Source organism: Scyliorhinus canicula, chromosome 18 (genome assembly GCF_902713615.1).
Source record: "Scyliorhinus canicula chromosome 18, sScyCan1.1, whole genome shotgun sequence".
Lineage (NCBI taxonomy): Eukaryota > Metazoa > Chordata > Chondrichthyes > Carcharhiniformes > Scyliorhinidae > Scyliorhinus > Scyliorhinus canicula.
Window position 1 is genome coordinate 650,865 of NC_052163.1, and position 25,994 is coordinate 676,858.

Genomic DNA, 25,994 nt, shown 5'->3' on the forward strand with positions numbered 1-25,994 from the left:
AGGAATCTACTCACACTCACTGTCAGGTATACAGGGATATGCTCACACTCACAGATATACAGGAATCTGCTCACACACACGGTCAGGTATACAGGGATCTGCTCACACTCAGTCAGATATACGGGGATCTGCTCACACTCTCAGATATACAGGAATCTACTCACACTCACAGATATACAGGGATCTACTCACACTCACTGTCAGGTATACAGGGATATGCTCACACTCAGTCAGGTATACAGGGATCTGCTCACACTCACAGATATACAGGAATCTACTCACACTCACTGTCAGGTATACAGGGATATGCTCACACTCAGTCAGGTATACGGGAATCTGCTCACACTCAATCAGATATACGGGAATCTGCTCACACACACGGTCAGGTATACAGGGATCTGCTCACACTCACAGTCAGATATACAGGGATCTGCTCACTCGCAGATACAGGAAGCTGCTCACATTCACTGTCAGGTGCACGGGAATCTGCTCACACTCACTCAGATATACAGGAATCTGCTCACACTCACTGTCAGGCATACAGGGATATGCTCACACTCAGATATACAGGAAGCTGCTCACACTCACTGTCAGGCATACAGGAATCTGCTCACACTCACTCAGATATACAGGAATCTGCTCATACTCAGTCAGGTACATGGGAATCTGCTCACGGTCAGGTATACAGGGATGTGCTCACACCCACGGACGGATATTCCGGAATCTTCTCTCTTACGCTCTTGTATTTGTGCTCAGGAAATGCGGAATTCCACTTGTCGTTCTGGACTATTGCAGCAAATTTCAACTTCACACAGGAGCTTCAGAAAGAGATTGTGGAGGAGTGAGTATGGAGGTGGAGTGGTGTGTGGCCGTGACGGAGATGGGGTATGGCTGTGGTGGGTGGGGAAGGTGGGGTACTGCCGTGTCTGAGGGGTTGGGAAGGCCGGACAGAGCTGTGTCTGCAGGGTGGGGAAGGTGAGGGTTGGCCATGCTCTGATTAACCTGCTTTCTTTAGCCTACAGACACTGCACACAAACCATACACTAACCTGGGACTTCTTGGCCAGAAGGGAGTTGGACACAAAGTCACTGCCAACATCAGAGTGCTCTAAACAGGCAAAAGCTTCTGATATCGCTCGCAAGGAGGAGCGTTGCTGGGCCGTGTATGAAGAAGCTGTTCTTACTGTGCCAACAGGTCAGTGCACATTCCAGTCCAACTGGGGTGTGAGGAAGGAGTTGGGAGGGTGGTGAGTGAGGGGTGGGTGGTGAGGGAAGGGATTTGATGGAAGGGAAGAGAGTGAGGTGGGGGGAGGAGGAGGCGGCTGAGGAGGGAGGGGGAGAAGGACAAGTAGAGCACGGAGTGGATGGGGTGCAGAAGGGAGGTGTGTGGAAGGGGAGGAAAGAGTGAAAGGCGTAAATCTGAATTGGATCAATCCAGCTGTGATCCCTCACTATTAGCAGAGATGGTTCTTTGAGAGCGGTTATTAGCTGTGGTTTTTTTGCTGCTTATCTCTGGCCCTGCAGAGTTGACCTGTACTGATTGGCTCTTCTATATTGCAGAGGCAGTTTGGAAATGTTATATCACTTTCTGCCTGGAGAGGTTTAAACGGAAAACTAACAATGCGATTCTTCGAAAGAAGGTGAGGTTGAATGGCTCAGATCCCTGTTCATTCATCTGGAACTCCGACTTGCCCTGTTGTCCTGATCGCATGTGCCTGCTTTAATTCGCTCTCTCTTTGTGTTTCAGAGACTCGACAAGGTGCTATCTGTGTTTGATAGGGCCAGTGAATCCTCACTGTTACCCCAGGCTCTCTACAAACAGTGGGTAAGAGTCACAAAATCCTACCATCACCTGGCTGCAGGATGGCAGACTAGAACCTGAATGTTCACGGGTACATGACATTTAGGAAGGTAGTTTGCTGACTGGAGCAATGTATGTAGTGGAGCCCCCCCAGGATCAATAGTTAGGTCTTTGCTTTTCTTGTTATTTTTAAATGACCTAGACTGAGGTTTAGACAGTGCAACATGGAAGAATGTGGATGCTGCAAAACACGACAATGTAGCTTAAAATAGTGAAGAGGAAGCTGCAGGCGTCAGGACAACATGACAGACACGAGGCTGATGTGACTTAATGGAGGCATCACAAGTCCTGCACTTTGGGAGGAACAGCAGGCAGTATAATCCAAACAGCTGTTTGAGGGGTGGTTCACGGACAGATGTGAGGGTGCGTGTTCACAAATCCTTGAAGGTGGCAGTGCATATTGATAAGCTGGTTAAAAATGTGCCCACTTTCTCTGTTATATATTCAATGGAGATATTGAAAACCAAAACAAGAGGGTCAAGCCAAACATTTACAAATCTCTGGTTCGCCATCAGCTGGGGAATTCTATCGAATTCTGATCACAGCATTTTGGGAAGAATGAAAATGCCTTAGAGAGGAGATTTACTAGAATTGTACAGGAATGAGAGACTTCTGTTATGTAGACAGGCTGGAGAAGCAGGGGTTAATGTTTGAGAAGGGGAGAACTTTCAACACAGCAAATCAGGAAAATCTTCATTCTGAGAAGTGTTATCAGTCAGTCAAGGTCAGAGATATAAAGTAATGAAAGGAACAAGAGGGGAAAGGTTTTAAGGAGCAATGACACTTGTAGTCGAGTAGGGCTGAACTTTGTGAAGTAGTTTCACTGAACTCATGACTTTACTATTCCCCAGCCTGCCCTTCAGAATGAAGCAGAAAATCGTGGCTTCAGTGAGCAGCTGGAACATGTGGCTTGTTTGAGCGGTGATATAACTGTTTATTTCTTGTAGATTGAGATGTTGGTAGATCTTGGTGATGCGGAGAAAGCTGTCCGAGTTGTCAAAGCTTCAAGCAGCAATTTTGGCCAGTCGGTGGATTTGTGGCAAAGCAGCTTGGAGCTACTGATGAAGCTGCAGAGTGCGGATGTGACCCAGCTCTTCCAACAGGCTTTCCGACAGGTTCCACACACAGTGAGTTACCAAAACAGGATCACACAGCGTTGGTGTAACCACAGCCTCCAAGTGATGAATGTTGCAGAGTAACGGGTAGTATGAGGGTAAATCACGGTTCAGTATCCACTGCGGGAGACCCTGGTATTGACCAGTTCAGAGCAGTGTTGTAGTTAGTCTGTGAATATTGGCCTCGGCTTGTGATCACAGATACATTTACTGAAGGTGCAAGGATATTCTAAATTACAGAAACCAATTTAATACAAGCGCCATACGCACCCAGGGAACCTCTGAATCAACACACTCGCTTAACGTGTTATTGGGTCACACAGCACACCCCCTTAACGTGTTATTGGGTCACACAGCACACCCCCTTAACGTGTTATTGGGTCACACAGCACACCCCCTTAACGTGTTATTCGGTCACAGTGCACGCCCCCTTAACGTGTTATTGAGTCACAGTGGACACCCCCTTAACATATTATTGGGTCACACACAGCCCACTCCGTTAGCGTGTTATTGGGTCACACACAACCCACTCCGTTAGCGTGTTATTGGGTCACACACAGCCCATTCCGTTAGCGTGTTATTGGGTCTCACACAGCCCATTCCGTTAGCGTGTTATTGGGTCACACACAGCCCACTCCGTTAGCGTGTTATTGGGTCACACACAACCCACTCCGTTAGCGTGTTATTGAGCCGCACACAGCCCACTCTGTTAGCGTGTTATTGGGTCACACACAGCCCACTCCGTTAGCGTGTTATTGGGTCACACACAGCCCACTCCGTTAGCGTGTTATTGGGTCACACACAGCCCACTCCGTTAGCGTGTTATTGAGCCGCACACAGCCCACTCTGTTAGCGTGTTATTGGGTCACACACAGCCCACTCCGTTAGCGTGTTATTGGGTCACACACAGCCCACTCCGTTAGCGTGTTATTGGGTCACACACAACCCACTCCGTTAGCGTGTTATTGGGTCACACACAGCCCACTCTGTTAGCGTGTTATTGGGTCACACACAGCCCACTCTGTTAGCGTGTTATTGGGTCACACACAGCCCACTCTGTTAGCGTGTTATTGGGTCACACACAGCCCACTCTGTTAGCGTGTTATTGGGTCACACACAACCCACTCCGTTAGCGTGTTATTGGGTCACACACAGCCCACTCCGTTAGCGTGTTATTGGGTCACACACAGCCCACTCCGTTAGCGTGTTATTGGGTCACACACAGCCCATTCCGTTAGCGTGTTATCGAGCCGCACAGCCCACTCTGTTAGCGTGTTATTGGGTCACACACAGCCCACTCTGTTAGCGTGTTATTGAGCCGCACCGCACACTCCGTTAGCGTGTTATTGGGTCACACAGCCCACTCCGTTAGCGTGTTATTGGGTCACACACAGCCCACTCCGTTAGCGTGTTATTGAGCCGCACAGCCCACTCTGTTAGCGTGTTATTGGGTCACACACAGCACACGCCGTTAGCGTGTTATTGGGTCACACACAGCCCACTCCGTTAGCGTGTTATTGAGCCGCACAGCCCACTCTGTTAGCGTGTTATTGGGTCACACACAGCCCACTCCGTTAGCGTGTTATTGAGCTGCACAGCCCATTCCGTTAGCGTGTTATTGGGTCACACAGCCCACTCCGTTAGCGTGTTATTGGGTCACACACAGTACACACCGTTAGCGTGTTATTGGGTCACACACAGTACACTCCGTTAGCGTGTTATTGAGCCGCACAGCATTGAGTTCACCTTATCCTTCCGGATTTCTGTTGAGCTTGTTGACTTCAGCTAAAGAGAAAGGGGAATATCACGGGAAGTTTAACATGAGATTGGGATCGGCCACGACTGACGGCTGTTGTCTCGGCTGAGTTGTGACTGACTGGGTTTGGGATCAGTGCCCGTCCCGAAATGGTCATTCGGAAATTCTGTTCCCCGTTGAATGTAATCTTGTCAAAGCACTAACTGAGATTGATGATTCACTAACTGAGATTGATGATTCACTAACTGAGATTGATGCTTCACTAACTGAGATTGATGCTTCACTAACTGAGATTGATGCTTCACTCACTGAGATTGATGATTCACTAACTGAGATTGATGCTTCACTAACTGAGATTGATGCTTCACTAACTGAGATTGATGCTTCACTAACTGAGATTGATGATTCACTAACTGAGATTGATGATTCACTAACTGAGATTGATGATTCACTAACTGAGATTGATGCTTCACTAACTGAGATTGATGCTTCACTAACTGAGATTGATGCTTCACTCACTGAGATTGATGATTCACTAACTGAGATTGATGCTTCACTAACTGAGATTGATGCTTCACTCACTGAGATTGATGATTCACTAACTGAGATTGATGATTCACTAACTGAGATTGATGCTTCACTCACTGAGATTGATGCTTCACTAACTGAGATTGATGCTTCACTCACTGAGATTGATGCTTCACTAACTGAGATTGATGATTCACTAACTGAGATTGATGCTTCACTAACTGAGATTGATGCTTCACTCACTGAGATTGATGCTTCACTAACTGAGATTGATGCTTCACTAACTGAGATTGATGCTTCACTAACTGAGATTGATGCTTCACTAACTGAGATTGATGCTTCACTAACTGAGATTGATGCTTCACTAACTGAGATTGATGATTCACTAACTGAGATTGATGCTTCACTAACTGAGATTGATGATTCACTAACTGAGATTGATGATTCACTAACTGAGATTGATGATTCACTAACTGAGATTGATGCTTCACTAACTGAGATTGATGATTCACTAACTGAGATTGATGCTTCACTAACTGAGATTGATGCTTCACTAACTGAGATTGATGATTCACTAACTGAGATTGATGCTTCACTAACTGAGATTGATGATTCACTAACTGAGATTGATGCTTCACTAACTGAGATTGATGCTTCACTGGGACTTAGGGATAAAATCAGACTCGTGCTTTCCCCGTCCACATTTACGATCAGCTCCAGCAGTGTGTGTGTGTCTTTTCATTGTGAAATGACTAGAGATGCCATTCAGCCCATCTATTATCAACCCACCCTCCTTATCCCACCTCTGGCCCCATGCGCTCCTTGAATGTTTGCCATTGCCTATCCAGTGACATCCCAATAAATAACATTTCCCAATCTATAATGAGACTATACGACAAAGGAGCAGAATTAGGGGCCTCACGGTAGCATGGTGGTTAGCATCAATGCTTCACAGCTCCAGGGTCCCAGGTTCGATTCCCGGCTGGGTCACTGTCTGTGTGGAGTCTGCACGTCCTCCCCGTGTGTGCGTGGGTTTCCTCCGGGTGCTCCGGTTTCCTCCCACAGTCCAAAGATGTGCGGGTTAGGTGGATTGGCCATGCTAAATTGCCCGTAGTGTAAGGTTAATGGGGGGATTGTTGGGATACGGGTTACGTGGGTTTAAGTAGGGTGATCATTGCTCGGCACAACATCGAGGGCCGAAGGGCCTGTTCTGTACTGTTCTATGTTCTAATAAGGGGCTGTTTAGCACAGGGCTAAATCGCTGGCTTTGAAAGCAGACCAGCAGCACGGTTCCATTCCCGTACCAGCCTCCCCGAACAGGCGCTGGAATGTGGTGACTAGGGACTTTTCACAGTAACTTCATTGAAGCCTACTCATGACAATAAGCGATTTTCATTTCATTTAAGGGCAGTACGGTAGCATGGTGGTTAGCATAAATGCTTCACAGCTCCAGGGTCCCAGGTTCGATTCCCCGCTGGGTCACTGTCTGTGCGGAGTCTGCACGTCCTCCCCGTGTCTGCGTGGGTTTCCTCCGGGTGCTCCAGTTTCCTCCCACAGTCCAAAGATGTGCGGGTTAGGTGGATTGGCCAGGCTAAATTGCCCTTAGTGTCCTAAAAAAAAATAAGGTTAATGGGGGTTGTTGGGTTACGGGTATAGGGTGGATACGTGGGCTTGAGTAGGGTGATCATTGCTCGGCACAACATCGAGAGCCGAAGGGCCTGTTCTGTGCTGTACTGTTCTAATTCTAATTTGACCCATCATCTACTGCGCTATTCGCTCATGGCTGAAATGTTCCTCACCCCCATTCTCCTGCCATGACCCGTGATCCCCTTTTTAAAATAAATTTACAGTACGCAATTCATTTTTTCCAATTAACTGGCAATTTAGCGTGTTCAATCCACCTACCCTGCACATCTTTGGGTTGTGGGGGTGAGACCCACACAGACATGGGGAGAATGTGCAGTGATCCAGAGCCGGGATCGAACCTGGGACCTTGGCGCTGTGAGGCAGCAGTGCTAACCACAGCGCCACCGTGCTGCCCTCCCGTGATCCCCTTATTAATCAAGAACACCAGATTTGTGCTTGAGGTACTGTTACTGACAGGGCTACAGACCAAGAGCTGGAAGGTGGAATTAGGCAGAATAGTTCTTTCTGAGAACATAAGAATTCGGAGCTGGAGTCGGCAGTTTAACCTCTCGAGCCTGATCCACTGTTCAATATGATCATGGCTGATCTCATCATGGCCTCAACTCAACCATCTGCCCGTTCTCCATAACCCTTCACCCCATTACCAATTAAATATCTGTCTAACTCCTCAAGTTTACTCACTGTCCCAGCATCCACCGCACTCTGGGGTAGCGAATTCCACAGATTCACCGCCCTTTGGGTGAAGTAGTTCCTCCTCCACTCTGCTTTAAAGTTGCTGCCTCTTATCCTGAGACTATGGCCTTGTTCTAGAATGTCCCACAAGAGGAAGCATCAGCTCCATGTCCACTTTATCCACACCTTTTAGCATTTTGTACACCTCAATTTGATCTCCTTTCATTCTTCTAAACTCTAGAGTATCGGCCTAAACTGCTAATCTCTCTTCAAACGACAAACCCCTCATCTCTGGAATCAGCCTAGTGAACCTCCTCTGAACTGCCTCCAATGCCACTACATCCTTCCTCAAATAGCCAACTCGCACCTCATACCATCATAGTTTCCTTTATTAAGAATTCAGCACCCTAGTCTCAGAATCAACTACTTCACTCATTATCTTGATGAAAATTTCTATTATGTTATGGTCGCTCATCCCCAAGGGGTCTCGTACAGCCAGATTGGCAATGATTCCGTTCCCATTACGCAGTACCCAGTCTAGGATGGCCTGCTCTCTCGGTGGTTCCTCCAATGTATTGGTCCAGAAAACCATCCCGCATACACTTCAGGAATTCCTCCTCTACGGCATTGTGACTAATTTGATATGCAGATTAAAATCACCCATAATTACAGATGTTCCTTTATGCCTCTCTAATTTCCTATTCTACCCACACAGAGTCCACATTGTCAGAGCTAATATCCTCCCTCACTATTGCGTTAATTTCCTCTTTAACCAGCAGTGCCACTTCACCACCTTTTCCTTTTAGTCTGTCCTTCCGAGATACTGAATACCTCTTGATGATTTTACATTTTTAATAGATTTTTACAGATGCACCATCCTATCGGGCTGCATCACAGCCTGCTTTGACAACTGCTCAGCCCAACACTGCAAGGAACTTCAGAGAGCCGTGAACACCGCCCAGTCCATCACACAAACCTGCCTCCCATCCATTGACTCCATCTACACCTCCCGCTGCCTGGGGAAAGCGGGCAGCATAATCAAAGATCCCTCCCACCCGGCTTACTCACTCTTCCAACTTCTTCCAATGGGCAGGAGATACAGAAGTCTGAGAACTCGCACAAACAGACTCAAAAACAGCTTCTTCCCCACTGTTACCAGACTCCTAAATGACCTTCTTATGGACTGAACTGATCTCTCCACATATCTTCTCTGCTGAGTAGTACTACACTCCTGTATGCTTCACCCCAATGCCTGTGTCTATGTATTTACATTGTGTATTTATGTATGTCCTATGTTTTTTCATGTATGAAATGATCTGCCTGGACTGTATGCAGAACCATACTTTTCACTGTACCTCGGTACACGTGACAATAAATCCAAATCCAAATGTAGAATTCCTATCCCTGGTCACCCTGCAGCCATGTCTCCGTAATCCCGATTATATCATACCCCTTCTATCGATTTACACAATTAGTTCATCCGCTTTATTGCGAATGCTCCGTGCGTTAAGGTACAAAGTCTTTAAGCTTGTCTTTGTAACATTCCTTGTCTCGCTCCCAATATTTTTCACTGGGGCCCTATTGGAATCTGGCCATTGATTTCTCTGCCTATCACTTTTTTTATTTCCCTTTCTGTCTTTTATTTTTGTCCTTATTTCCACTTCCTCTGACACCTTGCATCGGTTCCAATCCCCCTGCCACTTTAGTTTAAACCCTCCTTACTCATTACTCCAATGTCTAACACTGTGTTCCTGGAACACTCCTTGCTGTACATCTCCCAGTTTTTTCTCCCTGGGACTGTTCACTCTGGCCGTCTCCCAGTGTCCATCCCTGGGACACCACATTCGGAACGCTCCCTGTTGCGACTCCTGTTGTCAGGAACTATTTTCTACAATTTTGCCATGTTTTTCTTTTCCACATAGTTCGCATTTGATAAGGTTCCCCATGGTAGGCTGATGGAGAATGTGAAGTCTCATGCGGTTCAGGGTGTACTAGCTAGATGGATAAAGAACTGGCTGGGCAACAGGAGACAGGAGAGTAGTGGTGGAAGGGAGTTTGTCAAAATAGAGAACTGTGACCAGTGGTGTTCCACAGGGATCGGTGCTCGGACCACTGTTGTTTGTGATCTACATAAATGACCTGGAGGAAGGTATAGGTGGTCTGATTAGTAAGTTTGCAGATGACACTAAGATTGGTGGAGTTGCAGATAGCGAGGAGGACTGTCAGAGAATACAACAAAATATAGATAGATTGGAGAGTTGGGCAGAGAAATGGCAGATGGAGTTCAATCCAGGCAAATGCGAGGTGATGCATTTTGGAAGATCCAATTCAAGAGCGAACTGTGCGGTAAATGAAAAAGCCCTGGGGAAAATTGATGTACAGAGAGATCTGGGAGTTCAGGTCCATTGTACCCTGAAGGTGGCTACGCAGGTCGATAGAGTGGTCAAGAAGGCAATACAGCATGCTTGCCTTCATCGGAAGGGGTATTGAGTACAAGAGTCGGCAGGTCATGTTACAGTTGTATAAGACTTTGGTTCGGCCACATTTGGAATACTGCGTACAGTTCTGGTCACCACATTACCAGAAGGATGTGGATGCTTTAGAGAGGGTGCAGAGGAGGTTCACCAGGATGTTGCCTGGTATGGAGGGTGCTAGCTATGAAGAAAGGTTGAGTAGATTAGGATTATTTTCATTAGAAAGATGGAGGTTGAGGGGAGACCTGATTGAGGTCTACAAAATCATGAGAGGTATGGACAGGGTGGATAGCAAGAAGATTTTTCGCAGAGTGGGGGACTCAATTACTAGGGGTCACGATTTCAAGGTGAGAGGGAGAAAGTTTCAGGGAGATTGCATGGAAAGTTTTTTACGCAGAGGGTGGTGGGTGCCTGGAACGCATTGCCGGCGGAGGTGGTAGAGGCGGGCACGATAGCATCATTTAAGATGTATCTAGACAGATACATGAATGGGCAGGGAGCAGAGCGATACAGATCCTTAGAAAATAGGCAACAGTTTTAGATAGAGGTTCTGGATCGGCGCAGACTGGGAGGGCCGAAGGGCCTGTTCCTGTGCTGTAATTTTTCTTTGTTCTTGTTTCGAGTTGAACTAAAAGCCTCATCACTCTGGCCTGTGTTCGGCCTGGGCCCTCACTCTGGCCTGTGTTCGGCCTGGGCCCTCACTCTAGCCTGGGCCCTCACTCTGGCCTGTGTTCGGCCTGGGCCCTCACTCTAGTCTGGGGCTCGGCCTGGGCCCTCATTCTGGCCTGGGGCTCATTCTAGCCTGTGTTCGGCCTGGGCCCTCACTCTGGCCTGTGTTCGGCCTGGGCCCTCACTCTGGCCTGGGGCTCACTCTAGCCTGTGTTCGGCCTGGGCCCTCACTCTGGCCTGGGGCTCGGCCTGGGCCCTCACTCTGGCCTGGGCCCTCACTCTGGCCTGGGGCTCGGCCTGGGCCCTCACTCTGGCCTGGGGCTCGGCCTGGGCCCTCACTCTGGCCTGGGGCTCGGCCTGGGCCCTCACTCTGGCCTGGGGCTCGGCCTGGGCCCTCACTCTGGCCGGGGCTCGGCCTGGGCCCTCACTCTGGCCTGGGGCTCGGCCTGGGCCCTCACTCTGGCCTGGGCCCTCACTCTAGCCTGTGTTCGGCCTGGGCCCTCACTCTGGCCTGGGGCTCACTCTAGCCTGTGTTCGGCCTGGGCCCTCACTCTGGCCTGTGTTCGGCCTGGGCCCTCACTCTGGCCTGGGCCCTCACTCTAGCCTGTGTTCGGCCTGGGTCCTCACTCTGGCCTGGGGCTCACTCTAGCCTGTGTTCGGCCTGGGGCTCACTCTAGCCTGTGTTCGGCCTGGGCCCTCACTCTGGCCTGGGGCTCACTCTAGCCTGTGTTCGGCCTGGGCCCTCACTCTGGCCTGTGCTCGGCCTGGGCCCTCACTCTGGCCTGTGTTCGGCCTGGGCCCTCACTTTGGCCTGGGGCTCACTCTAGCCTGTGTTCGGCCTGGGCCCTCACTCTGGCCTGTGTTCGGCCTGGGCCCTCACTCTAGCCTGGGGCTCGGCCTGGGCCCTCACTCTGGCCTGTGTTCGGCCTGGGCCCTCATTCTTGCCTGGGCCCTCACTCTGGCCTGGGGCTCGGCCTGGACCCTCACTCTGGCCTGTGTTCGGCCTGGGCCCTCACTCTAGCCTGGGGCTCGGCCTGGGCCCTCACTCTGGCCTGGGGCTCGGCCTGGGCCCTCACTCTTGCCTGGGGCTCGGCCTGGGCCCTCACTCTGGCCTGGGGCTCGGCCTGGGCCCTCACTCTGGCCTGGGGCTCGGCCTGGGCCCTCACTCTGGCCTGGGGCTCGGCCTGGGCCCTCACTCTGGCCTGGGGCTCGGCCTGGGCCCTCACTCTGGCCTGGGGCTCGGCCTGGGCCCTCATTCTGGCCTGGGGCTCGGCCTGGGCCCTCACTCTGGCCTGGGGCTCACTCTGGCCTGTGTTCGGCCTGGGCCCTCACTCTAGCCTGGGGCTCACTCTAGCCTGTGTTCGGCCTGGGCCCTCACTCTGGCCTGGGCCCTCACTCTGGCCTGGGCTCTCACTCTGGCCTGGGCCCTCACTCTGGCCTGGGCCCTCACTCTGGCCTGGGCCCTCACTCTGGCCTGGGGCTCACTTTGGCGGCTTCCCCAAGTTCCATTTTCTGGGGATTTTGTGTTTCTGTATTGTCCCTTTCTTTGGTTCCACTTGTGGTTTCTGATCATCGTGCTGATCTGTAATCGTGCTCACACCTGATTCCTGCACAGTTTCCCATCCTTGTCCCTGATTGCTGGTTTACTGAAAGTACCGGGCATTGGGTTTTAATCTTTGCCAGCTTGATGTTTGCTCTGATTTCCATTTCCCTCCTATATTGCAGGACTGTTTGCCGTTATGGCTACTCCGCTTGGAATGGAGTGAAAGTACGAGCAGTGTGAATGAGACAGAAACTCTCTATCAGGTAGGTTCCTCTAACCTTGGGTGAAATTCTCCGACCCCCTGCCCGGGGCCGCCGGAAATCCCGCCCCCGCCATGTTCAGAATTCTCCCACCCGCAAAAAGTCGCCGTGCCGCCAATCCCGCCGCTCGCCTCGGAGAATGGCGGGGGTCCGGCGGGAGGCTACGGGTTTCTGTGCTGCCGTTATTCTCCGGCCCGGATGGGCCTAAGTCCTGCTGCTGAGAGACCTCTCCCGTCGCCGTGGTTTGAACCACCTCTGTGTCGGCGGGATAGGCGGCGCGAGCGGGCCCCCGGGGTCCTTGGGGGGGGGGGGGGGGGGGGGCCTCGGGGCGATCGGACCCCAACGGTGGCCAGGCCGCGATCGGGGCCCACCGATCGGCCGGCGGGCCAGTGCCGTGGGGGCACCATGGCGGAGGCAGAAGAGAATCCCCCAGCGCGCATGCGCCGGTGGTGACGTCAGCAGCAGCTGACGCACCGGCGCATGCGCAAACCGGCGAAGGCCTTTCAGCCAGCCCGGGCGGCGGGCGTCAAAGGCCGGTTTTGGCGCCAGTCGGTGTGGTGCCAACTGCTCCGGCGTGGCCCTAGCCCGTCAATGTGAGGGCTTGGCCCCTAAAGGTGTGGAGAATTCTGCACCTTTGGGGAGACCCGACGCCGGAATGGTTGGCGCCACTCCACTACGCCGGGACCCCCCCCCCCGCCCCGCCGGGTAGGGGAGAATCCCGCCCCTTATCTCTGTACCTGGACCTGTGTAAAGGGGTGATACTGACTAACTCTCTCTGTACACCCACAGCGTACACTGCAGACACCGATCCCAGCCGTCTCTATGACTGTGAAAGAGAAATACCTGGACTGGGCCCTGAAGACAGGGGGCTATAAGAAAGCATGGAAAGTGTTCACCAGGTCAGAGCTGAGCATTTGCAGTGTGCAGTTAATATAGAAACACATCGAGGGCCAAGAGCCTGGGTCCCGATTAACAGGTTTACCCTTTGCAGATAATGTGATAAATTGTAAGCAGAATAATGTGATGTTAAACAATAAACAAAATCGCACAGAGCAGTGATTGGAAAATCTGATTTCCAGTCCACTTTGTGTGAGGACGTCTTTTCTGACCTCACACCTGAATCTTATCTTCTGCCCCCTTGTTTTGGACGACACAAGCTCAGAGACAGAGAAAACCTCGCGATTAGAAAGTGTATTTCACAATGTGAGAGCTTCTTGTATCCAGTGAAATGGCCTTTGAGATGGGCTCATCATCAACAACGTGCAAAACTTCATGCACCGCAGTGACCTCCCTCAGTTAATGATCCATTAATCTTTTTTTCTTTTGATTGAAGGATAAATATTGTCCCAGACTCTGACAATAACTCTCTGCTCTCCAAAGTCGTGCAAAGAACTTGTTAATCCACTCAAGCAGGCAGCAGAGCCCTCCGATTACGGACACTTCTGAAAGACAGTGCAGCACTCCCTCAGTACTGACCCTCTGACAGTGCGGCACTCCCTCAGTACTGACCCTCTGACAGTGCGGCACTCCCTCAGTACTGACCCTCTGACAGTGCAACACTCCCTCAGTACTGACCCTCTGACAGTGCAGCACTCCCTCAGTACTGACCCTCTGACAGTGCGGCACTCCCTCAGTACTGACCCTCTGACAGTGCGGCACTCCCTCAGTACTGACCCTCTGACAGTGCGGCACTCCCTCAGTACTGACCCTCTGACAGTGCGGCACTCCCTCAGTACTGACCCTCTGACAGTGCGGCACTCCCTCAGTACTGACCCTCTGACAGTGCGGCACTCCCTCAGTACTGACCCTCTGACAGTGCAGCACTCCCTCAGTACTGACCCTCTGACAGTGCGACACTCCCTCAGTACTGATCCTCTGACAGTGCGGCACTCCCTCAGTACTGACCCTCTGACAGTGCGGCACTCCCTCAGTACTGACCCTCTGACAGTGCGGCACTCCCTCAGTACTGACCCTCTGACAGTGCGGCACTCCCTCAGTACTGACCCTCTGACAGTGCAGTAACAGGTTTGATTTGTTTTTTGTGAAGCTCTGGAACGCGACATGAACCCAGAACAATGAGAATTAATTGGGATTTGCACCAATTGATGCACATCTGATATTAATACCAGTGAAAATTCGTTCTTTATATCGACCTTATCAAATGCAGAAATCATCTTAAACCTTGATTCGCTCGCCCATTAATCCTCTCGAGCATATATAGGGCAGCACGGTAGCATGGTGGTTAGCATAAATGCTTCACAGCTCCCGGGTCCCAGGTTCGATTCCCGGCTGGGTCACTGTCTGTGCGGAGTCTGCACGTCCTCCCCGTGTGTGCGTGGGTTTCCTCCGGGTGCTCCGGTTTCCTCCCACAGTCCAAAGATGTGCGGGTTAGGTGGATTGGCCATGATAAATTGCCCGTAGTGTTCTAAAAAGTAAGGTTACGCGCGGGGGGGGGGGGGGGGGGGGTGTTGTTGGGTTACGGGTATAGGGTGGATACGTGGGTTTGAGTAGGGTGATCATGGCTCGGCACAACATCGAGGGCCGAAGGGCCTGTTCTGTGCTGTACTGTTCTATGTTGTCCGTGCAACGTCAGTAATTTCATCATCTGTCATTGTGGATAATCAGCCCCCTCCAATCAGCCCATTTTCCCTCCAATCAGCTCCCTCCAATCAGCCCCGTGCTCCCTCCAATCAGCCCCCTCCAATCAGCTCCCTCCAATCAGCTCCCTCCAATCAGCTCCCTCCAATCAGCCCCATGCTCCCTCCAATCAGCCCCGTGCTCCCTCCAATCAGCCCCCTCCAATCAGCCCCGTGCTCCCTCAGAGCCCAAAGAATATTGGGATCAGCTGGGAATGTGGAGTTGAAGAATGGGCTTGAAGACAGAAGCCCAACCCTCCTGCTTCATAGAACTCTGTCAAGAGGATTGAACAGAAATATAGAAGAAAGGATTCCACTTGGGGATATTAGAACAGGACATTGTTTATCACAGGGAGTTAGCGTATGAGAGACTAAGTAACATCAATTAAAAGGGTAGCGCAGTGGCTAGCACTGCTGCCTCACATTGTAGGGTCCCCACTTCAATTCCAGCCTTGGGTCACTATGCGGAGTTGGCGAGGGTTTCCCCCGGTTTCCTCCCACAGTCCAAAGATGTGCAGGTTGGGTGGGGTTACAAGGACAGGGCAGGAGAGTGGGCCGAGGTGAGCGTGTTTATTTGGGCGGTCAGTGCAGACTTGATGGGCCGAATGGCCTCCTGCACTGCAAGGATTGTGTCGATTCTCTGGAATTGGGTGAGGAGTTGAAAATGTCGAAGGAAGCGGCGGGTAGGAAGCTGGGGGAGGTCGGAAGTGGGAAGATTGGAAGCAGGGGGGCGGGTAGGGGGTGGGGGATAGGATATCGAATGGAAGGTTCTGGTGTTAAACATGGCTGCGACAATGGGCTGAATGGGCTTGTGCTGTAAGTGCCTGGGGAAGCTGCTGCTCTCTCTGGTCAGTGTGAAGATTCAGGAACAGTTGTTATCACTTCTCTCATTTCTGTTTTCTTTCAGTCTCCATGAAAACAGACCCTTTTCTTTAGAATATTTCAAGAAAATGATAGCGATTGAAAAGGAGCAGGTGAGTGAATGGTCACGTGACCAGTGTCGCAATATAAACTCGCTCATCAGCTCCATCCGCTGATACATAAGAACTAGGAGCAGGAGTAGGCCATCTGGCCCCTCGAGCCTGCTCCGCCATTCAATTAGATCATGGCTGATCTTTTGTGGACTCAACTCCACTTTCCGGTCCGAACACCATAACCCTTAATCCCTTTATTCTTCAAAAAACTATCTATCTTTACCTTAAAAACATTTAATGAAGGAGCCTCAACTGCTTCACTGGGCAAGGAATTCCATAGATTCACAACCCTTTGGGTGAAGAAGTTCCTCCTAAACTCAGTCCTAAATCTACTTCCCCTTATTTTGAGGCTATGTCCCCTAGTTCTGCTGTCACCCGCCAGTGGAAACAACCTGCCCGCATCTATCCTATCTATTCCCTTCATAATTTTAAATGTTTCTATAAGATCCCCCCTCATCCTTCTAAATTCCAACGAGTACAGTCCCAGTCTACTCAACCTCTCCTCATAATCCAACCCCTTCAGCTCTGGGATTAACCTAGTGAATCTCCTCTGCACACCCTCCAGCGCCAGTACGTCCTTTCTCAAGTAAGGAGACCAAAACTGAACACAATACTCCAGGTGTGGCCTCACTAACACCTTATACAATTGCAACATAACCTCCCTAGTCTTAAACTCCATCCCTCTAGCAATGAAGGACAAAATTCCATTTGCCTTCTTAATCACCTGTTGCACCTGTAAACCAACTTTCTGTGACTCATGCACCAGCACACAGCAAACTTGGACACATTGCCCTTGGTCCCCAACTCCAAATCATCTATGTAGATTGTGAACAATTGTGGGCCCAACACGGATCCCTGAGGGACACCACTAGCTACTGATTGCCAACCAGAGAAACACCCATTAATCCCCACTCTTTGCTTTCTATTAATTAACCAATCCTCTATCCATGCTACTACTTTACCCTTAATACCATGCATCTTTATCTTATGCAGCAACCTTTTGTGTGGCACCTTGTTGAAAGCTTTCTGGAAATCCAGATATACCACATCCATTGGCTCCCCGTTATCTACCGCTCTGGTAATATCCTCAAAAAATGCCACTAAATTAGTTAGGCATGACCTGCCCTTTATGAACCCATGCTGCGTCTGCCCAATGGGACAATTTCCATCCAGATGCCTCGCTATTTCTTCCTTGATGATAGATTCCAGCATCTTCCCTACTACCGAAGTTAAGCTCACTGGCCTATAATTTCCTGCTTTCTGCCTACCTCCTTTTTTAAACAGTGGTGTCACGTTTGCTAATTTCCAATCCGCCGGGACCACCCCAGAGTCTAGTGAATTTCGGTAAATTATCACTAGTGCATCTGCAATTTCCCTAGCCATCTCTTTTAGTACTCTGGGATGCATTCCATCAGGGCCAGGAGACTTGTCTAACTTTAGCCCCATTTGCTTGCCCATCACTACCTCCTTAGTGATAACAATCCTCTCAAGGTCCTCACCTGTCATAACCTCATTTCTATCAGTCACTGGCATGTTATTTGTGTCTTCCACTGTGAAGACCGACCCAAAAAACCTGTTCAGTTCTCAGCCATTTCCTCATCTCCCATTATTAAAACTCCCTTCTCATCCTCTAAAGGACAGATATTTACCTTAGCCACTCTTTTTTGTTTTATATGTTTGTAGAAACGTTTATCTGTTTTTATATTCTGAGCAAATTTACTCTCATAATCTATCTTGCTCTTCTTTATAGCTTTTTTAGTAGCTTTCTGTTGCCACCTAAAGATTTCCCAGGCCTCTCGTCTCCCACTAATCTTTGCCACTTTGTATGCTTTTTCCTTCAATTTGACACTCTCCCTTATTTCCTTAGATATCCACGGTCGATTTTCCCTCTTTCCTTTTTGTTGGTATAGACCTTTGCTGAGCACTGTGAAAAATTGCTTGGAAGGTTCTCCATTGTTCCTCAACTGTTCCACCATAAAGTCTTTGCTCCCCGTCTACCTTAGCTAGCTCTTCTCTCATTCCATTGTAATCTCCTTTGTTTAAGCACAAAACACCAGTATTTGATTTTACTTTCTCACCCTCCATCTGTATTTTAAATTCCGCCATATTGTGATCACTCCTTCCGAGAGGATCCCTAACTATCAGATCATGAATCAATCCTGTCTCATTACACAGGACAAGATCTAGGACCGCTTGTTCCCTCGTAGGTTCCATTACATACTGTTCTAGGAAACTATCGCAGATACATTCTATAAACTCCTCAAGGCTGCCTTGACCGACCTGGTTAAACCAATCGACATGTAGATTAAAATCCCCCATGATAACTGCTGTACCATTTCTACATGCATCAGTTATTTCTTTGTTTATTGCCTGCCCCACCATAACGTTACTATTTGGTGGCCGATAGACTACTCCTATCAGTGACTTTTTCGCCTTACTATTCCTGATTTCCACCCAAATGGATTCAACCTTATCCTCCATAGCACCGATGTCATCCCTTACTATTGCCCGGATGATGTGGAGATGCCGGCGTTGGACTGGGGTGAGCACAGTAAGAAGTCTTACAACACCAGGTTAAAGTCCAACAGGTTTGTTTCAAACACGAGCTTTCGGAGCACGGCTCACCTGAAGAAGGAGCCGTGCTCCGAAAGCTCGTGTTTGAAACAAACCTGTTGGACTTTAACCTGGTGTTGTAAGACTTCTTACTATTGCCCGGATGTCATCCTTATATAACAGAGAAACACCACCTCCCTTACCATCCACTCTGTCCTTCCGAATAGTTTGATACCCTCGGATATTTAACTCCTAGTCATGACCATCCTTTAACCGTGTTTCAGTAATGGCCACTACATCATAGTCATTTACGATGATTTGTGCCATCAACTCATTTACTTTATTCCGAATACTACAAGCATTCAGGTAAAGTACACTTATGTTGGCTTTTATACCTCTGTTTTGAATAACACCTCGATCAGTAACCTCTCCTAAGTTATATTTCCTCTTAACTTTTCTCCTAATTTTCCTTGTCGTTGAACCCATATCTTCATGTAACAACCTGCCGCGTCGCTTTCCATTAATGTTTTTACTTCAAGTTTTATTCCTTTTGTTATTACTGGGCCTATTCACTGAGCTCCCCTCAGTCACTGTACCTTGTACTGTCGCCCTGTTTGATTTTTGACTATGGCTTCTCTGCCTTGCACTTTCCCCCTTACTGCCTTTTGTTTCTGTCCCTGTTTTACTACCTTCCAACTTCCTGCATCGGTTCCCATCCCCCTGCTACACGGTGTGACCACCTCACTATACATACTACCCACCATGCTCTCTGCCACGCGGATGCTCCAGTGTCCTCAGCCGCTGCTCCAGCTCCGAAACCCGGGCTCCCAGCAGCTGCAGCTGGAGACACTTCCTCTCTAGTTACAGCTTGGGGGGGGGGGGGGGAGAGAACCTGGAGTTGGAGGGAGAGAGGGGTTGGAGTTGGAGGGTAGGGAGGGGGGAGGCGAGAGAGGGTGGAGGGTAGCGAGGGAGAGGGGAAAGGGGATCTAGAGTTCTGGAGTTGGAGGGTAGTGGGGGGGAGGTGGGGGTTCGGGAGAGGGGGGGAGGGCTGCGGGGTAGAGGGGGGATGGTGGGTGGCAGGAGAGAGGAGGGCTGGGGCGGTGGGGTTGGAGAGGAGGGCGGTGGGGGTGGAGGAGGGCTGGAGTGGTGGGGATGGAGAGGAGGGCGGTGCGGGTGGAGGAAGGCTGGGGGGTGGAGGGGGAGAGGAGGGAGGGGGGGTGGAGGGAGAGGGGGGTGGAGGGAGTGGGGGGGGTGGGGGAGAGGAGGGCTGGGGGGTGGAGGGAGAGGGGGGTGGAGGGAGTGGGGGGGTGGGGGAGAGGAGGGCTGGGGGGTGGAGGGAGTGGGGGGGTGGGGGAGAGGAGGGCTGGGGGGTGGAGGGAGAGGAGGGCTGGGGGGTGGAGGGGGAGAGGAGGGAGGGGGGGTGGAGGGAGTGGGGGGGTGGGGGAGAGGAGGGCTGGGGGGTGGAGGGAGAGGAGGGCTGGGGGGTGGAGGGGGAGAGGAGGGAGGGGGGGGTGGAGGGAGTGGGGGGGGTGGAGGGAGAGGAGGGGTGGAGGGGAGAGGGGGGGGTGGGGGGGGTGGAGGGGGAGAGGAGGGTTGGGGGGGAGAGGGAGAGGGGGGGTGGGGGATGGAGGGAGAGGAGGGCTGTGGGGGGTGGAGGGGAGAGGAGGGCTGGGGGGTGGAGGGGGAGAGGAGGGCTGGGGGATGGAGGGAGAGGGTGGAGGGGGAGAGGAGGGGGGGGGGGTGGAGGGAGTGGGGGGGTGGGGGAGAGGAGGGCTGGGGGGTGGAGGGAGAGGGGGGCTGGGGGTGGAGGGAGAGGAGGGCTGGGAGGGTGGGGGAGAGGAGGGCTTGGGGGTGGAGGGGGAGAGGAGGGAGGGGGGGGTGGAGGGAGTGGGGGGTGGGGGAGAGGAGGGCTGGGGGGTGGAGGGAGAGGGGAGGTGGGGGAGAGGAGGGTTGGGAGGGTGGAGGGAGTGGGGGGGGTGGGGAGAGGAGGGCTTGGGGGGGGGGGTGTCGGGGAGAGGGGTTACAGGGGGGTGGGAGTGAGGAGAGGGGGCCTGACTCGACCCTTTCCTCGGCTGAGTTTAGATTTTTTGCTGTTTGTCGCTATTATTCATTCCTGGTCTGAAATCCCGGATGTGCCTCTTTCCCATCAGGATTTCAGCAAAATGAAACGTCTGCGGGATTGTTACGAGCTGGCTCTTCGGGAATTTGGAACTACAAGTGCTGGTAGGAATCCCAAAACTGGCTTATCAGAACCAATTCTTGTGGCATTGTTAACTGTAGATTGGAAAATTGTTCCCTTGATGGTGGGGGTGGGTCAATGTTCCCAAGCATCACATTATCCAGTTATTAACACAATACTGGAAATGGAGCCACAAAACGGCAGAACATTTACTGCTTTCCTGTCCCCATCAAACACTCCCAGGACAGGTACAGCACGGGGTTAGATACAGAGTAAAGCTCCCTCTACACTGTCCCCATCAAACACTCCCAGGACAGGTGCAGCACGGGGTTAGATACAGAGTAAAGCTCCCTCTACACTGTCCCCATCAAACACTCCCAGGACAGGTACAGCACGGGGTTAGATACAGAGTAAAGCTCCCTCTACACTGTCCCCATCAAACACTCCCAGGACAGGTACAGCGCGGGGTTAGATACAGAGTAAAGCTCCCTCTACACTGTCCCCATCAAACACTCCCAGGACAGGTACAGCACGGGGTTAGATACAGAGTAAAACTCCCTCTACACTGTCCTCATCAAACACTCCCAGGACAGGTACAGCATGGGGTTAGATACAGAGTAAAACTCCCTCTACACTGTCCTCATCAAACACTCCCAGGACAGGTACAGCACAGGGTTAGATACAGAGTAAAGCTCCCTCTACACTGTCCCCATCAAACACTCCCAGGGCAGGTACAGCACAGGGTTAAATACAGAGTAAAGCTCCCTCTACACTGTCCCCATCAAACACTCCCAGGACAGGTACAGCGCGGGGTTAGATACAGAGTAAAGCTCCCTCTACACTGTCCCCATCAAACACTCCCAGGACAGGTACAGCACGGGGTTAGATACAGAGTAAAGCTCCCTCTCCACTGTCCCCATCAAACACTCCCAGGACAGGTACAGCGCGGGGTTAGATACAGAGTAAAGCTCCCTCTACACTGTCCCCATCAAACACTCCCAGGACAGGTACAGCACGGGGTTAGATACAGAGTAAAGCTCCTCTACACTGTCCCCATCAAACACTCCCAGGACAGGTACAGCACGGGGTTAGATACAGAGTAAAGCTCCTCTACACTGTCCCCATCAAACACTCCCAGGACAGGTACAGCACGGGGTTAGATACAGAGTAAAACTCCCTCTACACTGTCCCCATCAAACACTCCCAGGGCAGGTACAGCACGGGGTTAGATACAGAGTAAAGCTCCCTCTACACTGTCCCCATCAAACACTCCCAGGGCAGGTACAGCACGGGGTTAGATACAGAGTAAAGCTCCCTCTACACTGTCCCCACCAAACACTCCCAGGACAGGTACAGCGCGGGGTTAGATACAGAGTAAAGCTCCCTCTACACTGTCCCCATCAAACACTCCCAGGACAGGTACAGCACGGGGTTAGATACAGAGTAAAACTCCCTCTACACTGTCCTCATCAAACACTCCCTGGACAGGTACAGCACGGGGTTAGATACAGAGTAAAGCTCCCTCTACACTGTCCCCATCAAACACTCCCAGGACAGGTACAGCACGGGGTTAGATACAGAGTAAAGCTCCCTCTACACTGTCCCCATCAAACACTCCCAGGGCAGGTACAGCACGGGGTTAGATACAGAGTAAAGCTCCCTCTACACTGTCCCCATCAAACACTCCCAGGACAGGTACAGCACGGGGTTAGATACAGAGTAAAGCTCCCTCTACACTGTCCCCATCAAACACTCCCAGGACAGGGACAGCACGGGGTTAGATACAGAGTAAAGCTCCCTCTACACTGTCCCCATCAAACACTCCCAGGACAGGTACAGCACGGGGTTAGATACAGAGTAAAGCTCCCTCTACACTGTCCTCATCAAACACTCCCAGGACAGGTACAGCACGGGGTTAGATACAGAGTAAAGCTCCCTCTATACTGTCCCCATCAAACACTCCCAGGACAGGTACAGCACGGGGTTAGATACAGAGTAATGCTCCCTCTACACTGTCCACATCAAATACTCCCAGGGCAGGTACAGGGGAGTTTCTTTAAAGCTGCCTCTACAGTTTCCTGTTGATAGTTGTGGTTTCTGCTACTGAATAGCTGACCATTCACCTGAGGAAGGAGCTGCGCTCCGAAAGCTCGCGTTTGAAACAAACCTGTTGGACGTTAAGCTGGTGTAAGGCTTCTTACTGAATAGCTGACTGTAATAGGAGGGGTTGAAAGATGTTTGTTGGGAAGGAGGTAAATTGCAGAGTTGTTGCGGGTCAATCGGGTGCTGAGTGCGGACTGAGTGTGTGTGGCGAGGATGCTCGCTGATGCTGACTGATTCACTCTGGTTTATTGATGTAAAAGTTCTGAGGTTGTGGGTAATAATTCAGGGAGTGTGAGGCACCGGAGCTGATTGCATTAATCGTGCAGTTTTCTACCTGCAGACCTATGGCTGGAATATATTGAGGAGGAATGGAAACACCCAAAGGGCGAGGCTGAGCGTACAGGACACATCCACTGGAGAGCCATGAAAACACTGGGCGGCTTGCAGGTGGAGCGTTTTGTGTCTCAGTACACGTTACTACAGACTGGAAACCTGCAACTTCACCAGCACCTCACTCCCAACCAAACTCCTGGCCTGTGACTGCATCCTGCTCGTTTCTGCGGTTCCCTCATGTTGGACTCTTTACGTGTTTATTTAAAATATATATTGTTTAAATTCTTGAATCTCTTCGGGGTTTATGGAATTAGCTCCTGCCTAATCCCCAAGGCAGAATTCTCTTGTCTTGCCCACACCCAAGGGAGGGGTATTGACCACTGCCATGCAAGAGGGAAGGAGGGTTATTGGGTTAAATGCTTCAGCCATTGCTCATCTTGACCAATGCTGTGTTTGATGCAATGATAATGTATTTGTTCAGTTGGTCAGCGAGATCCCAACATTAATCCCAATGGGAATAAAGCCTGCATCCTGAGGGAAGCGTCTAATTGGTGCTGGAGGATTTGAGTCGAGGAAAATGGATTATATTTTGTTAGTGAATATTCATTATCCCAGCTTTCTGCTGGTAATGTGATTCTTGTTAATCAGCCGGATTCCTGCCACTGGCCCCCAGGATTCCTGCCACTGGACCCCAGGATTCCTGCCACTGGCCCCCAGGATTCCTGCCACTGGCCCCCAGGATTCCTGCCACTGGACCCCAGGATTCCTGCCACTGGCCCCCAGGATTCCTGCCACTGGACCCCAGGATTCCTGCCACTGACCCCCAGGATTCCTGCCACTGGCCCCCAGGATTCCTGCCACTGGCCCCCAGGATTCCTGCCACTGGCCCCCAGGATTCCTGCCACTGGCCCCCAGGATTCCTGCCACTGGCCCCCAGGATTCCTGCCACTGGACCCCGGGATTCCTGCCACTGGCCCCCGGGATTCCTGCCACTGGCCCCCGGGATTCCTGCCACTGGCCCCCAGGATTCCTGCCACTGGCCCCCAGGATTCCTGCCACTGGCCCCCAGGATTCCTGCCACTGGCCCCCAGGATTCCTGCCACTGGCCCCCAGGATTCCTGCCACTGGCCCCCAGGATTCCTGCCACTGGCCCCCAGGATTCCTGCCACTGGCCCCCAGGATTCCTGCATGGTGCTTGTGAATGTGCAGCCAGTACCAGGGTGGGGATTTGAGGTGGGTGAGGGCTGGTGTGACAGAGACTCAGGTGGAGCAGTCATATTGATCCAAAATCTGAAAACATTTCTGATGCTGAGATTTCAGTGACTGCTTTAATTAGATTGTGTGATGGTGTTTTCTTATCTTTCACTCCCACTCTATTTCTCTCTCTTTCTATATGTTTCTCATTTTTCTACCTTTCTCACTCTCTCTTTCTTGCTCTTTCTCTTTCTCAGTCTGTTCTGGTAGCAGCACAGTGGTTGGCACTGTTGCTTCACAGCGCCAGGGTCCCAGGATTCGATTCCCGGCTTGGGTCACTGTGCGGAGTCTGCACATTCTCCCCGTTTCTGCGTGGGTTTCCTCCGGGTGCTCCGGTTTCCTCCCACAAGTCCCGAAAGACGTGCTGTTCGGTGAATTGGACATTCTGAATTCTCCCTCAGTGTACCTGAACAGGCGCCGGAATGTGGCGACTAGGGGCTTTTCACAGTAACCTCATTACAGTGTTAATGTAAGCCGACTTGTGACAATAAAGATTATTATCTTTCTCCCTCTCCCTCTCTCTCATTCACTCTTATCTCATTCTCTTTCCTCTGTCTTACTCTCTCTTCCGCACTCTCTTTCTCTCTCTCCTCACTTTCGCTCTCTCTCTCTTTCTCACTCTTTTCCCTTTCTTACACTCTCTTTCTGTCACTCTTTCTTTCTCACTCTCTCTCCAGGTCTATCCATTTAGATTTTAGGTGAATAAACAACTGAATCCAAAGTCTTTTCCAAGTCTTTATTTTGCAAGGTTTGTGAGTGAAGAGCAGATGGAAATGAAGTGAGTGTACTGCAGACTGAGTAGCCAGTAACAACGAGCTGACTCCTCCGCGCTGGAGAGCAGCAAAGGCTCTCAACACAGACTCATTTCTTTCATATCACTTCGGTGTGAGGAAGGTTCACGGCTGCCTCAGCACTGTGGGGGGGGAGTGGGATCTGGGTCAGTGGAAGAGGGCAATGGAGTGATGGACATCATTAATGGTTTTACTGGTCAGTGATTTACATAATCCCATGAACGAACCATGTAAAGATATTAAACTCAGCCCAGATTAGCAGAATGGTGACTGTTTCGGGGTACAGAGGACTTGTGTGGGAGACGGTGATGGAGTCGATGACTGATTCACGTGTACCGAGGTACAGTGAAAGTATTGTTCTGCGTACAGTCCAGACATGAAAAAACATAGGACATATATAAATACACAATGGGCGCAATTCTCTGGCAAGATTTCTGTGTTGTAGTGAGCGGGAACTGCCATGAGCTCCCCGCCATACGGCCAAGCGAGGCCGGCAATGCTTTTCAACATTAATCGGTCCATTTAACGAGTCCCCACGGGCTTCTCATCGGAAATGAAAGCTCGGCAGCTGATTCGCCGGCACAGCACTCGCCAGCCCCCCGATAACAAGGTTGCAACAATGGCGCCCAGGAGACCAGGCCCAAGAT

General features: G+C 51.0%; 1 protein-coding gene across 1 annotated transcript in view; it reads left to right on the plus strand.

Annotated features, from left to right (window-relative positions):
* Positions 1-23,838, plus strand: part of utp6 (UTP6 small subunit processome component) — a 52,763-nt gene extending 28,925 nt beyond the window's left edge. Inside the window, exons 9-18 of the mRNA XM_038777894.1 lie at positions 757-841; positions 1,016-1,194; positions 1,560-1,639; positions 1,747-1,824; positions 2,808-2,987; positions 12,447-12,527; positions 13,314-13,423; positions 16,068-16,134; positions 20,838-20,910; positions 23,310-23,838. Coding sequence (XP_038633822.1) covers positions 757-841; positions 1,016-1,194; positions 1,560-1,639; positions 1,747-1,824; positions 2,808-2,987; positions 12,447-12,527; positions 13,314-13,423; positions 16,068-16,134; positions 20,838-20,910; positions 23,310-23,509 — 1,133 coding nt within the window. The 3' untranslated portion in view covers positions 23,510-23,838. The remainder of the gene's footprint in view (positions 1-756; positions 842-1,015; positions 1,195-1,559; positions 1,640-1,746; positions 1,825-2,807; positions 2,988-12,446; positions 12,528-13,313; positions 13,424-16,067; positions 16,135-20,837; positions 20,911-23,309) is intronic.
* The last annotated feature ends 2,156 nt before the right edge of the window (positions 23,839-25,994 follow it).